Raw genomic sequence first — 16,523 nt, 5'->3', positions numbered from 1 at the left:
GATCTAGTTTTATACAGTCTATGATGAAGATACATTTAAGGTGCAGCAGTTTTACCACTTCTGTGGTACTGTTTACTGTATGTTAACATTATCATAGCAGGCCCTGTATCCATTACATTTCCCTGGAAATTGCACAAGCAAGTAACCTTTTTGAAACGCTTTGTCAAATGAGTTTTAAAAATCCAGTGTATAGCTAGTTCCTATGGGAAAGTGTGTCTGCTTCACAAGATACATTTTTAAGTTGTTCCGGATAAAACAGGATCAGTTTGTTGGGGACATGATGCATCAATGCCCATGTCTTAAGTGGTATTAAATAAGTTTTTAAGTTGTTTTTTTTTATTCATCTTTGCAGGAGTTAGAAGTTAAATTATTTCGTAATTATTGTCATTTTATATGTCAAACAGCTTGGTAAGTGAAATATCCTTTGTCCTCTCCTTAGCAGAAGGAGGCGGTAGTGCGCTTCACGCAGCATTACAGCTGCCCTTGAAAACAAGAAGAATGCTGTTGCTATGCGACGTTGTTGCGATACACACATCAACCGTTCTCTTAATACATCCATGACATCAACTGCTACATTTACATTATTTGAGCCGGCCACCCATATTTTAGCCAATCTTTCCGCATTTTTGTCTGCATTCATTGTTCAACAATCCAGGTAACGTCGACGTTACATTTTGTAAAACTCAATATATTCTGACAGGTCAAATTAGTCGGAAATGCTTTATGCCAATATTTGCCAATTTAGCTAGTTAACTGGACGGTAACCTATGACTAAAAGAGCCCATTTTACGTTAAGGAACGTTCATGTATTAACAGCTAGCTAGCTACATTTAACGTTAACTAAGGTTTCTTGTTTCTAACATTCTTAACTCTGTTTCTTTATTCGCCGAGCAGCTTCTGCAATTTACTGAAGCTACAGTTTTCGGGTGGCTAATGCCAGATTCAGACACATTTATTCTCGGCCTTTTACTTTCTTGCTGTTTTTCTCATTTAAGCAACTTTGCCTAATTGATGATAACAAAACTGTATTCATTGCGGGATCTTCTCCAACATGGCTCCTTTTATCATACAGTTCTATTTTGTATCATAGTTCTGTATAATAAAAGATACACATAGCCTATATGTAGCTTTTTTTGGGCTTGTACTGTATCTCATGAAACATGTACCTCCATATTCCTCTTAAACTTACTAAGTCATAAGAATCAGAATTTAATTATGTTAATGGGGTGGTTATTGTCACTAGTTTTAGGTGGCCAGCCCAGTGAGCTGCCACTTTTTTTCTCTTACATCTGCTATCTGCTAGATCTTATCTGCTAATTGGACTATATTGCAATGTTTTAGATTGCAGCCATGCCTCTTCCAGACACAATGTACTGTGCCCAGCAAATCAACATCCCTCCCCAGCTGCCAGACATCCTCAAAAACTTCACTAAGGCAGCCATCCGTACACAGCCCAAGGATTTGCTGCTCTGGTCTGCGGCGTAAGTTTTAATCTCTGTCAGTGGTGGTTCGGTAGAGGGTACATGTTATTATGTTTTATTTCAATCTTGATCTCTTAAACAATCCCATAAACAGTGTCTCCAGCCAGCATCACTTTATGAAAAGGCAGGCCCTTTTCACCTGTGCATCTCTCATCTTTACATTGACTGGCTGTAATTGGATCCCAAGGGCTTCTGTTTCTGCAGCGGTTATCTGCCTTTTTTCCAACAAAGAAAAAGCTCTTTAAAGTACTGGATGAAATTTAAATATATTAAGTTTTTTTTTGGTACCCCAAAGGACATATGTCATATCATCTGTTATTATCTTAGCAGGGTTTACAGCAAAAGGCAATAAAGTGAACCATATGGTGAAACAAAAACAATTCAAATGTCTCCTGGGTTACAAGATGTTTATATGCTATTAAAGTAACACCAGTCTCTGTTGCCTCTCAGGGATGCTGAAAGTCATGCTGCCTCTAAATTCACAGCAAACAGTATTTAAACTGTGAAGTAAGATAAGCCACCGTATGCCCTTTAGCACAGTAAGAATATTGGTAAACTTCAGACAAGGAAAACTACAACACATGATTTATTCACCCAAAGGCCCTCATGAGAACTCATTCAGTTGGACTAATGCCAATGTATGCTTTATTTTACATAGTCTGCTGCTATGACTTTATTTGATTGGCATACTTAGGAAGCAGGGGAGATGAGTGACAAGCAGAGGGAAGCTAAGCACAGTGTTTACATATATACTGTGTGTGTGTGTGTGTGTGTGTGTGTGTGTGTGTGTGTGTGTGTGTGTGTGTGTGTGTGTGTGTGTGTGTGTGTGTGTGTGTGTGTGTTCCAGTTACTTCAGTGCGCTGTCTAAAGGAGAGTGTCTGCCTGTCAAGGACAGGCTGGAGATGAATGTTGCCACCCAGAAGACAGACACTGGGCTGTCTCCAGGTCTACTGAAGATTCTCCATAAACAGGTACTTTCTTTACAGCAGGACCACACTCCATTAAACTGATCACATGATTGTTTGCTTCATATTATTGTCCTGTGCATGCTACATTCTGTAATTGATTACTGTACCTTGTTATTATTCGTTGCATTAAAGGAACACGCTGACTTATTGGGAATTTAGATTATTCACCGTAACCCCCAGAGTTAGACAAGTTGATACATACCCTTCTCATCTCCGTGCGTGTTGTAAGGCTGTCTGATGGTTCCAGCGGCATCAGGCCAGCACAGAACATGCAGGTGAATGGTTCCAGTAATCCTACTGCTCCAAATAAGTGACAAAATAACGCCACCATGTTCCTATTTACATGTTGTGATTTTTAGAGTCACAGCGTGTACAAAAAACAACGTAACATGAGACACAGCCATCTTCTAACCGTAAACAAACCGGGAACTATATTCTCAGGCGGAAGAATATAGTACTTGGGTGGAATGATTTGCTTTGCAGCAAGCCTGTCTGAGAATATAGTGTAAATAGGAACATGTTGGCGTTATTTTGTCACTTGTCACAATTCGGAGCAGTAGGATTACTGGAACCATTCACCTGCATGTTCTGTGCTAAGCTAAGCTACCGGTGGAGCCGTCAGACAGCGTTACAACACGCACGGAGATGAGAAGGGTATGTATGGACTTATCTAACTCTGGGGGATACGGTGAATAAGACAAAGTCCCAATAAGTCGGCGTGTTCCTTTAAGTTTATTATCCATATTTGCTTACACTTTTATTTTGTGTGTATCTGCATATTGGCGTGGTGCTGTTACCCCATTTGAATCATTAAAGTTTAATATTATTGTAAACCTATTTTTTTTCTCACCTGGGGCATCTACTGGCATCATATGTATCTATCCTTGCTGTGTCTTAAGGTCGTGACACACCAACCAGATGGCCGACCGTCGGCATAAAAGCCAGTTGGACGATCAGTCTCCCCGAGTTGGTCAAAAAAGTGCCTCGGAACACACCAAAGCGACGAGACGTAATACGTCTCCATAACAGCAGGCGGCGCTAATCTGTATTGTTGCCCAAAAATGAAAATCGGCAGCTGACTGGACGAACGCGTCACGTGGGTCTGGTTTCTCCAGAAATTCAAAGCCAGACTGTCATGGCGGCTTGTTCAGAATATGATCTCATATTGTACTAAAATAGTTCACCGAAACGTGTTTCTGAAAACATTTTAAGCGAGAAATAGGCCATGCAGTTGCTGAATCTGTCTTCATTTCAGATCGTCAGTTTAAAAGATTTTCGTCAGATTTTGAGAGACTCTAGTCACGCTCATCCCGCTCCTCGTTTCTGGGTTAGCACTCCAACAATCAGATGGGTCATTGAGTCCAACTGCCGGCAGTGCCCGCTTTCCGATTATACATGTCAAATCGGCCAAAATGAAGGCCGACGGCCCCTCGGACGGACGACGGCACGGAACACACCGAACAGACTCGAGGCACTGACCTCGCCAGACTTTCCGACAGCCGATTATCGGCTTTGTGTGTCTCAGGCTTTAACTAAATAGCTTCCCATACATAGAAGTAAGGAAATCTTGCTGATAAACACATCATTAGTATGCATGGCTGCCTGATTCCCCGGATCCACAACTGCTGTTTATTACAACAAATAATACTGAATAATTACTTGTGATTTTTTTACAGTCATCTGGTAAAGTAGATAGCCTAATTGTTTCTTCTAATCTCTACTAACCCTCCACTCCCTCCACCCAATTGTAGCTGTCCCCCAGTCAAACATGCAGCAAGGAGGAGCTGCAGAAGAAATGGAAGGGTCTGTGTCTACCCATGGATCAGCTGGAGACCCTGCTGTCACTGGGAAGCTTTGGCTCAGACGTTAACTGGATGGATTTTTTCGCCCTGGGCTGCAGTGCTCTGGGAGGGGTGAGATGTTACATGAGGCCAGATATAAATGCTAACACCACTTTATACCACTTCCTTTGAGCCTTAAAACCTACTGTGAGGCAGAGCACAGCTGAGATCGTAGAAGAGTCTTTTTTTTTTGTTCATCTCACAGTCTAGTCTTCTAGTGTTTAAACTAGATCCAGAAATCCGTGATCCAGAGGTCTCCATCACGGTCCCCAGGCTCCAGAGATAAATCCTTCTCTGACTCCTTGAAGCTTTGCAATGCTTTTAAGCCAATGGTTTTAAAGTTGCAGATAGAGCAGTGGAGACAGATTAAAGAATTTCTCGAAGATTAACTTTGCAGGTGATGACTTAGAATATGCAGAAGCAAATGCAGCGCAGCATGAACAACATTATGTACTCATTGTCAGGAGTTTTTCTTGGGAAGGATGCTGCTGTGTATGAGGCTGTTGAACACTTTAACCACATGAGGGCAGTCATGTTCTACACTGATTAGGCTGTTTTTTTTTGTAACTGTCCGTGAGCTAGTGTGTGATCGTCGTTAAATGATGAAGGTATGTTTGTTGACGTGTATCTGTTGTTTTTCACACAATCCCATTGTCTACTTCTCCGTGTCTCTGGAAATACTTTGTCAGACCCTTGTGAGTTCTCTGAAGTTTGCCTGTGAGATCCTGACAGAGGATGACGAGGGTGGCGCTGCGAGAATCCCGTTCAGCACCTTCGGCCAACTCTACACCTACCTGGCTCACCTGGACGGGGACATGCCACAGGATCACATTGACAACTTCCTCCGCAGCCTACAGGCACAAGCGTACGTCTTTGTGTGTGTGTGTGTGTGTGTGTGTGTGTGTGTGTGTGTATTCTTGTTTAACTACATTCGTGGGGTCAAAAAAACACAGTATACAGTATACTTGTGGGGTCCGGACAGCTTTGTGGGGCCAAAATGCTGGACCCCACAACTTTAAAGGGCTTTTTGAGGGTTAAGACTTGGTTATAGGATTAGGGATAGAATTAGGGTTTAGGTTAGGCATTTAGTTGTGATGGTAAAGGTTAGGGTAAAGGGCTAGGGAATGCAATATGTCAATGACGGGTCCCCACAAAGATAGTGCCACGCACTGTGTGTGTGTGTGTGTGTGTGTGTGTGTGTGTGTGTGTGTGTGTGTGTGTGTGTGTGTGTGTGTGTGTGTGTGTGTGTGTGTGTGTGTGTGTGTTCTCGTCAGCTTTATAGCTGTTGGTATGCTTATAGAAATGAAGCCTACCTCACTAGCACCACTTGCAATAAGCAGAGTGGATGTAGGCGGTGGACAATTAGGCTGTTTCACTTGCATCACCAATAGAGATGCTTCACACTTCTCTTTTCTCAAACAGCCTAATTATTTTCCTCATTTGAATCAGTTCCCCCTGGATTCAGCTCCTGTCAAATCACATAAAAAGTACTTATTTCACTTGTCTATAAAGAATATATGAAGATATGCCAATATGTTTTTTGGGTGTGCTGAACACTGCTTTAACTTAGTCTGCTCCAACATTTCTGCCAGTCAGTGCTGATAGGCTAAGAAGCACAGACAGTTTAAGAGCTAAGCCAGGTCCCCTGGCCTCAGATGATGTTGTGAGATAGCGATATTCACTGTTGTGAAAATCCTTATGCTGCTGAGTAGAGCTGTTGCACTGATGTACTGGTTTCTCCTCCCGACAGCGAAAAGCAGAACGACACGATTCAGGTTTCCAACTTCCACATCAGCAGGAAGTGAGGGAAGGAGAGACGGAAAGCAATGGAAGACAGGAAGGAAGGGATAGAAGTAACACAATGACAGTGTTCATTTAATAAATGGGCGTGCTAATGCTCCTAAATGCACAGCTGTTGTTTCGTTACCTAGAAATTGGCCCCATTAATTGTTAGCATCAGACACAGTGGGTTATTATTCATCATTGTCCAACTGAACGAGGCTGCTATTTTAAGTCAGGTTGGAATCCTTTAATGATCAGCATGAGAGGCACAAAGCTTCCATACACAAACTGTCAGGTGGCGTGTGTGTATGCATTTTATTGCCTGTTCCCTTATGTCTGGGTTAGCCAAAGTTAATTTATCATACACACAACCCATTAGCTTGCAGCCTCGCCGCATTTGGCCTCTCTGCTGGTGTATTCATTACACCCGGCAGACGAAAAAGAGGAGAAGTAAAGGAAATAGGCTCTGAGGGCACAAGAGCGTGGTTTTCAGCTCGTGTTAAGGAGCTAAAACCCCCTGTGTTTTGTTCACTCCTCCATGCAATATTGGAAATGGGCAATTACAAATGCACACTCAGACGGGTTTATTACACTAGTCAGAAAGCACAAACACAAAATCACATTAAGGGCCAAGGCATCTCTTAAGGCGTACACACAATGCATAAATCTCACACCCAGTCTCTCTAAACTTTAGATTTACATTTTATTTTATACAATGCACAATACATGGTCAGAGAGGCCCAGTATGGCAGTACTACACACACACACACACACACACACACACACACACACACACACACACACACACACACACAGACAGTTGGCAGTAGGTTGTAGGGGTGGAGGAGACACACACACTCCCACACTAAAGCTTTACCCCTTGCACGATTGTAGCTGTGGCTGAGTCAAAGGGGATTGGACGACAGATTGAATCCCTGATATCACCCATATGACACAGCAGTAAAGGAATTTTGTCAGGGCTTAAAACAGAGATCTTTCTGTAAAGCAATAGTATGTTGAAAATATCTCAGCATCTGGTCAGATTATCTTTCCAACACAGATTATAAAGATTGTGATTGTATGAATTTTTATTATGACTTTTGTAACATACTATACTTTGACTTTTTATGACTTTTTAATAGCTAACTATACTTGGACTTTTTAGGATTTATTATATTTTTTATGACATACTGTATCATGATTTTATTATGGCACTATGCTATGACTTTTTGTGACAGTTTCACCATACTATACTACATTATGAATTGTGTTATGGCATAGTATGCTATGACATTTTATGACCTTTAAATAGCAATGCAATACTATTACTTTTATTTATGACTTTATATGCCATACTATGACTTATTTTATGACAATGTTATGACGAACTATACTATGACTTTTTTTTATGAATTGTTTTGTGACATACTATGACAGTTTTGATGATGTTTTCATTAATCTAAGACCCTATTACCTACTTACCAGTGGTCAGGGAACTACCTGGATTGCGTTTGCGCTGCTGAGCATCGCTGACTTGTAAAACACAAGCCTGGACACTGCAGCAGTTTGTGTACATTATTTATTCAAACTGTAAGTAGGCCCTATCTGTAGCTAGATTCAATATTAGGACATCCAGTGGGAATTTTGTTTTGTTGCAGGTGTGTTAGATTATGTTTTGTTGTTGACTGAGATATAGACAGTGGGCAAAAGAAGCAACACTGAAAGTTTTTACGGTGGTTATTTATTAAACAGAAAATAAACTGTAGATCCTTAATGCTTTAGATACCTACCTTTTTGGCTTTTTTTTTTTTTTTTTTTTAAATATCCTCCCTATTCAACTCTGCATGTCTTCCTTCAAGCATATATCAGATTTTTAAAAAATCACACTCACAATAGCACACCACCAAAAGCAACAATGTGGTCTCAAACAAAACTACTGAGTTTTGGTTATCTGTCTAAAACTGAAACCACTAAAACTGGCACGTGTGTGATCAGAGACACTACTTGCACTTATTATTTTTCATGTATAATTTACCTAGTTAATCCACTATGGACTTTGTTGCCATGCATGGATTATTTTTGCCTGCTAGGGATAAGGTTGAAAGAGAAATATTCCTGTATTAACTGACCTTCTGAGATAACGTCTGTTTCTCCCTGTTCCGATATTCTCAGTGTACAGTGTGAAACACTGACGTGTTCTTCACAGAGCATTTGTAGGCCTATCTTCAAATGTCTATGAAACACTCCTTATTTTTTAAGAGCGACATCTAGTACATTGGTCATACAGTACAGCTTCAGAACTGTATGCTCCATTGTTTTAGGATGTTGGAACTTGGTAGAAACATGATGTCATTGTAAAGATGTCAGTGGCTTAGGAATCTCTGCTCCAGGGTGGACACTGTTGCACAACCCCTACTGTTTCTTCAAGCTTCGCTCATAACATCGCATCTCCAGGGACACGACGAATGTAGCAGAGCAGTGTGAAAGAGACAGGAGAAGAGAGAGTGGACACAAAGACTCCATTTTAGTGTTACCCTCTGTAGCTGTTGTGAAACAGATTTCAGGGTAAGGATAAGGGAAAACATGAATCATGCTCTATTCTGAAGTTGCAGAACATGGATATTTTATCAGTCAGCTTCTTGTACTCAATACAACTGTACTCTGTTTGTTAGGAAATTGGGTTGTTTTACATGATTTAATCAGTCTAGAATGCATAATAATGCTTGGCTGTTTGTATTATGTAGTCTTAACCTTAATAACAAATATAATGATTGTATGAGTCACTAGACATACATTTGAATTAGCTGTTGTAGTTATATATGTAATTATATTGTACAATTGTATATCCTAGATGTCTAACAGCATACTATTTGTTCCAGGGAACTCCAACATGGGATGATAAAACCTCTGGACTTTATCCATCGGGATGATATGGACTCAAAGCCTTCTGATTCGTCAAACTTTTCCAGAGCAACCTTTTCCGGAGCTGAATAAGGACTATGAAAAAGAAATTATAAAGCACTATGTTTAACAGGGAAAGACAAACTTAACTCTAAACAAATCTGCTGCTGAGTGCAGGGTGCAGCATGTGTATGTTGGTGTGACCAAAAGAGAGATTCAGCTGGAAACGCCTGCCACTACACTGTATCTCATGTAACTAATGTGCTAGAAACATGGACATCATGCCATCGACATCACCCAAGGGAGCCAGCAGAAAGCTCCAGGGCTGCCTATGACAGGCACCTGTCAATCAAGCAAACACCCCCAAAGCATTTTTGTCTTTGAGCCTCATTATCATGGAACAATGATCTCACAATCCCCACTGTGACACACATTGGCGGATGTAAAATTAATTATTGAGACCTGAACTACTAGTGGAAAAAATAAATAATTACTTTATCTTTTGAGAGAGAAGTTGGAGGAGTTTCCCACTGATTTCAACACATACTGGGATTTCTTGGAGCCAGTATCCTGCAGCCATTAGAGAAACTGCACCTCTGCAATGGCTCCACCACTCTGCCTCACCATTACAGTGAGGTTATGTGTGTGTAAGAGGGGCCTTGTTTGCTTAACAGTATAGATTGTCTTTAGTCTATTTTATGTCTTTGTGTATTTATTATTAATAATGATTAGGGTCTAACAACAAATGTGGAATATGCTAACAATACATGAAGTTGATTTGTCCAGGCTGTATTTTGGAGTCGTTTTTACACACATGAACACACATCACAAAAATAACTTAATTAAGGGCCATTGCTGGCTGATTAAAATGAGTTAATTGCCAATTGTGGACTATTGCATTTCCCCTATTCACCTAGCAGAAACCACGTTCTTCTTGTTGTCCCTAGCTTCTAAATACACATTGTTGTCTCTCTCAGCCTCATTAACTGATTAAGCAATAATATGAAGTGTTTCTAATCAAGCTATTAGTAATCACTACATTAGGCCTTTGCTATGAAGTGGAGAAAAAGAAAGGCATTTCCAGGCAAATCTTAGACACACGCAGCTCCGTTAAAACCCTGGTGTAAACACTCACAATGTTGGTCACATGTTCACTTTATCATCACACATATACACACACCTAACAGTTAAGTACTTGTGTCAAAAGGGAGACTCATAGGAGATCTTTGTATGGCACTCCTGCTTCAGGTATGCCATTAGAAGAGACCATGGTGTGTTGGGGGGTTTTGGCTGCTTGTGGTCTTTGGGGGAATAAATGAATGACTGAATGGGGGAAGGACTGCAGGAGCTTGTCTAAACCTACCAGCACCAAGGTCGTGTGCTCATTAGGTGCATGTGGGATGCATTTATGAGCTCTACTGAGAGAGGTGATGTTAGAGAAATGTATTTATGATCAACAAAAGCCTTTTGAATAAAGAGCCTTCCACAATACAGTCATTTCTTAGTGTAAAAGAACATTTTGCTGCTAATTATGTGGAGATGCATTCCGTGCTTAAGGTCAGAGATATATACATATAACATCCACTTTGGAGACATTCTGCTCAGCGAGCACATCCCACAATGCCTCCATGTTCAAGTAACCTGTGCATGTGAGCTTCTCAATTGTACACCATGAGGCATACTTAACGTGGCTGCAAGGTCCTGATGACTCGTTGAAAATATGACTTTTTTTGACATGCTATACTATGACTTTTTTTTGTGACTTTTTCGAAATACTGTATATGCTATGACTTCTTATGACTTTTTTTCGACATACTATACCATGACTTTATTAACATAATATGATTTTGTACGACTTCGACATACCATACAGAAAAATATTCGCACATCTACAACGTGAGAAAGGTGTATAGGAGGTGGACAAGTAGGTCAAGAGTTGCAAAGAAACTGACTTTTTTATCACTTTTTTTTACAAACTGTACTATGACTTTTTTATCACTTTTTTCGAGATACTACACTTTGACTTTTTTTATCAATTTTTTCGTCCTACTAGTATGACTTTTTTCCGACATACTACTATGATGTTTTAGTGACTTTTTCGCAATACTATACTATGATGTTTTTATGACTATGCTATCATTTTTTTTGTCTTTTTTTACATATGCAATACTATGACTTTTTATGACTTTTTAATTTATAATATACTATGACTTTTTTCGCAATACATATATTACGACTTTTTCCAACATGCTTTAATATGACTTTCTTTTGTATCACTTTTTTCGACACACTATACTAAGACTTTTTTTATCACTTTTTTCGACATACTCTACTATGACTTTTTAATCACTTTTTTCGACACACTATACTATGACTTTTTTTATCACTTTTATCAACATACTATACTATGACCTTTTTTATAAATTTTTTCAACATACTATACTATGACTTTTTTATCACTTTTTTCAATATACTATACTTTGACTTATTTTATAATTTTCTTTCGACATACTATACTATGACCTTTTCATTACTTTTTTCGACATACTATACTATGACTTATTTATCACTTTTGTTGACATACTATACTATGACTTTTTTATCACTTTTTTCAACATACTACACTATGACTTTTTTATAAATTTTTTCGATATACTATACTATCACTTTTTTTTTACACTTTTTTCGACATACTATACTATGACTTTGTAATCACTGTTTTCGACATACTATACTATGACTTTTTTATCAATCTTTTTCGACATACTATACTATGACTTTCTATATCAATTTTTTCGACATACTATACTATGACTTTTTAATCACTTTTTTCGACACACTATACTATGACTTTTTTTTATCACTTTTATCAACATACTATACTATGACCTTTTTTATAATTTTTTTCAACATACTATACTATGACTTTTTTATCACTTTTTTCGATATACTATACTTTGACTTATTTTATAATTTTTTTTCGACATACTATATTATGACTTTTTTATCACTTTTTTCGATATACTATACTTTGACTTATTTTATAATTTTTTTTCGACATACTATACTATGACCTTTTCAATGCTTTTTTCGACATACTATACTATGACTTTTTTATCAATCTTTTTCGACATACTATACTATGACTTTCTACATCAATTTTTTCGACATACTATACTATGACTTTTTAATCACTTTTTTCGACACACTATACTATGACTTTTTTTATCACTTTTATCAACATACTATACTATGACCTTTTCAATGCTTTTTTCAACATACTACCCTATGACTTTTTTTTATAAATTTTTTCGACATAGTATACTATGACTTATTTATCACTTTTGTTGACATACTATACTATGACTTTTTTATCACTTTTTTCGATATACTATACTTTGACTTATTTTATAATTTTTTTTCGACATACTAAACTATGACTTTTTTATCACTTTTTTCGATATACTATACTTGACTTATTTTATAATTTTTTTTCGACATACTATACTATGACCTTTTCAATGCTTTTTTCGACATACTGTACTATGACTTTTTTTATAAATTTTTTCGACATACTATACTATGACTTTTTATCACTTTTCAACATACTGTACTGTGACTTTTTTATCACTTTTTTCGACATACTATACTATGATTTTCTATATCACTTTTTTCAACATACTATACTATAACTATTTTTATAATTTTTTTGCGACATACTATACTATGACTTTTTATCACTTTTTTCAACATACTGTACTATGACTTTCTATATCACTTTTTTCAACATACTATACTATGACTATTTTTATAATTCTTTTCGACATACTATACTATGACGTTATATCACTTTTTTCAACATACTGTACTATGACTTTTTTATCACTTTTTACAACATACTATACTATAACATTCTATATAACTTTTTTGACATACTATACTATGACTTTTTTTTATCACTTTTATCGACATACTATACTATGACCTTTTTTATAAATTTTTTCGACATACTATACTATGACTTTCTATATCACTTTTTTCAACATACTATACTGTGATTTTTTATCACTTTTTTCTACATACTACACTATGACTTTCTTATCCCTTTTTTCAACATACTATACTATGACTTCTTATGACTTTTTTCAACACACTATACTATGACTTTTTTTATCAATCTTTTTCGACATACTATACTATGACTTTCTATATCAATTTTTTCGACATACTATACTATGACTTTTTATCACTTTTTTCGATATACTATACTTTGACTTATTTTATAATTTTCTTTCGACATACTATACTATGGCCTTTTCATTACTTTTTTCGACATACTATACTATGATTTTCTATATCACTTTTTTCAACATACTATACTATAACTATTTTTATAATTTTTTTGCGACATACTATACTATGACTTTTTATCACTTTTTTCAACATACTGTACTATGACTTTATATATCACTTTTTTCAACATACTATACTATGACTATTTTTATAATTCTTTTCGACATACTATACTATGTCGTTATATCACTTTTTTCAACATACTGTACTATGACTTTTTTATCACTTTTTACAACATACTATACTATAACATTCTATATAACTTTTTTGACATACTATACTATGACTTTTTTTTATCACTTTTATCGACATACTATACTATGACCTTTTTTATAAATTTTTTCAACATACTATACTATGACTTTCTATATCACTTTTTTCAACATACTATACTGTGACTTTTTATCACTTTTTTCTACATACTACACTATGACTTTCTTATCCCTTTTTTCAACATACTATACTATGACTTCTTATGACTTTTTTCAACACACTATACTATGACTTTTTTTATCAGTCTTTTTCGACATACTATACTATGACTTTCTATATCAATTTTTTCGACATACTATACTATGACTTTTTATCACTTTTTTCGATATACTATACTTTGACTTATTTTATAATTTTCTTTCGACATACTATACTATGGCCTTTTCATTACTTTTTTCGACATACTATACTATGACTTTTTTTTTACATTTTTTCGACATAGTATACTATGACTTATTTATCACTTTTGTTGGCATACTATACTATGACTTTTTTTTATCACTTTTTTCGACATACTATACTTTGACTTATTTTATAATTTTTTTTCAACATACTATACTATGACCTTTTCAATGCTTTTTTCGACATACTATACTATGACTTTTCATTACTTTTTTCGACATACTATACTATGATTTTCTATATCACTTTTTTCAACATACTATACTATAACTATTTTTATAATTTTTTTGCGACATACTATACTATGACTTTTTATCACTTTTTTCAACATACTGTACTATGACTTTATATATCACTTTTTTCAACATACTATACTATGACTATTTTTATAATTCTTTTCGACATACTATACTATGACGTTATATCACTTTTTTCAACATACTGTACTATGACTTTTTTATCACTTTTTACAACATACTATACTATAACATTCTATATAACTTTTTTGACATACTATACTATGACTTTTTTTTATCACTTTTATCGACATACTATACTATGACCTTTTTTATAAATTTTTTCAACATACTATACTATGACTTTCTATATCACTTTTTTCAACATACTATACTGTGACTTTTTATCACTTTTTTCTACATACTACACTATGACTTTCTTATCCCTTTTTTCAACATACTATACTATGACTTCTTATGACTTTTTTCAACACACTATACTATGACTTTTTTTATCAATCTTTTTCGACATACTATACTATGACTTTCTATATCAATTTTTTCAACATACTATACTATGACTTTTTATCACTTTTTTCGATATACTATACTTTGACTTATTTTATAATTTTCTTTCGACATACTATACTATGGCCTTTTCATTACTTTTTTCGACATACTATACTATGACTTTTTTTTTACATTTTTTCGACATAGTATACTATGACTTATTTATCACTTTTGTTGGCATACTATACTATGAGTTTTTTTATCACTTTTTTCGACATACTATACTTTGACTTATTTTATAATTTTTTTTCAACATACTATACTATGACCTTTTCAATGCTTTTTTCGACATACTATACTATGACTTTTTATCACTTTTTTCGACATACTATACTATGACTTTTTTATAAATGTTTTCAACATACTACACTATGACTTTTTTATAAATTTTTTCGACATACTATACTATCACTTTTTTTTTACACTTTTTTCGACATACTATACTATGACTTTTTATCACTTTTTTCGACATACTATACTATGACTTTTTTATAAATTTTTTCAACATACTGTACTGTGACTTTTTTATCACTTTTTTCGACATACTATACTATGATTTTCTATATCACTTTTTTCGACATACTATACTATAACTATTTTTATAATTTTTTTGCGACGTACTATACTATGACTTTTTATCACTTTTTTCAACATACTGTACTATGACTTTCTATATCACTTTTTTCAACATACTATACTATGACTATTTTTATAATTTTTTTCGACATACTATACTATAACGTTATATCACTTTATTCAACATACTGTACTATGACTTTTTTTATCACTTTTATCGACATACTATACTATGACTTTCTTATCCCTTTTTTCAACATACTATACTATGACTTCTTATGACTTTTTTCAACACACTATACTATGACTTTTTCATGACTTTTTTGATCATACTAAACTATGATATATACTATAACTATGCTATTTCCCTCCTCAGGTGCTACAGGACTCTCCATTTCAGCACCAGCAGGCTAAGGAAAAGCTTCCTCACCTTAACCTTGCTGAAATCTGCAGTTCTATGACAGCAATCATAAACACTGTTAATACTGCGCCATAATATATCTAGTATATTCATACCCCTTACTGTTAATTCCACATACTGTTGATATAACATTTTCTTCTGTATATACACTGTACATACTCTCCACTTTACTGCTTTTTGACCTTCTGGTTAGATGCTCTACTGCATTTCCTTGACTCTGTGCCTGTACTCTGCAATGACAATGAAGTTGAATCTAATAATGAAATATTTTTTCTTGTCAAACTATACTATGAATAAGAATAAAGTTTATGTTTGTATACTGTTTCTTTTTCATTACTTTTTTCGACGTACGATACTATGCCTTGTTTTAATAATTATTTTCGACATACTATACTATGACTTTTTTTTAACACTTTTTTCGACATACTATACTATGACTTTGTAATCACTGTTTTCGACATACTATGCTATGACTGTTTTTATACATTTTTTCGACATAGTATACTATGACTTATTTATCACTTTTGTTGACATACTATACTATGACTTTTTTATCACTTTTTTCGATATACTATACTTTGACTTATTTTATAATTTTTTTTCGACATACTATACTATGACCTTTTCAGTGCTTTTTTCGACATACTATACTATGACTTTTTTAAAACTTTTTTCGACATACTATACTATAACTTTTTCATAACTTTTTTCAACATACT

At 35.3% G+C, this 16,523-nt stretch overlaps 1 protein-coding gene across 5 annotated transcripts; it reads left to right on the top strand.

The window, feature by feature from the left end:
* Nucleotides 1–529: 529 nt before the first annotated feature.
* On the top strand, nt 530–9,800 carry ropn1l (rhophilin associated tail protein 1-like). Of its 5 annotated transcripts, none has more exons than XM_035999787.1 (6): nt 530–655; nt 1,333–1,481; nt 2,329–2,452; nt 4,201–4,362; nt 4,980–5,155; nt 8,952–9,781. In XM_035999787.1, the coding sequence occupies exons 2-6, from the start codon at nt 1,351–1,353 to the stop codon at nt 9,064–9,066; spliced, it is 708 nt and encodes a 235-aa protein (XP_035855680.1). In that variant the 5' UTR covers nt 530–655; nt 1,333–1,350; the 3' UTR covers nt 9,067–9,781. The 5 variants fall into 5 exon arrangements, with proteins under 5 accessions (XP_035855680.1, XP_031157220.1, XP_031157219.1 ...); XM_031301360.2 differs by having other exon boundaries at nt 536–655; nt 1,364–1,481; nt 8,952–9,785; XM_031301359.2 differs by having other exon boundaries at nt 536–655; nt 1,342–1,481; nt 8,952–9,286.
* Nucleotides 9,801–16,523: the final 6,723 nt, after the last annotated feature.

Source organism: Sander lucioperca, chromosome 1 (assembly GCF_008315115.2).
Source record: "Sander lucioperca isolate FBNREF2018 chromosome 1, SLUC_FBN_1.2, whole genome shotgun sequence".
Taxonomy (NCBI): Eukaryota; Metazoa; Chordata; class Actinopteri; order Perciformes; family Percidae; genus Sander; species Sander lucioperca.
Note: the sequence above shows the minus strand (reverse complement) of the source record. Positions and strands in the feature narration are given on the sequence as shown.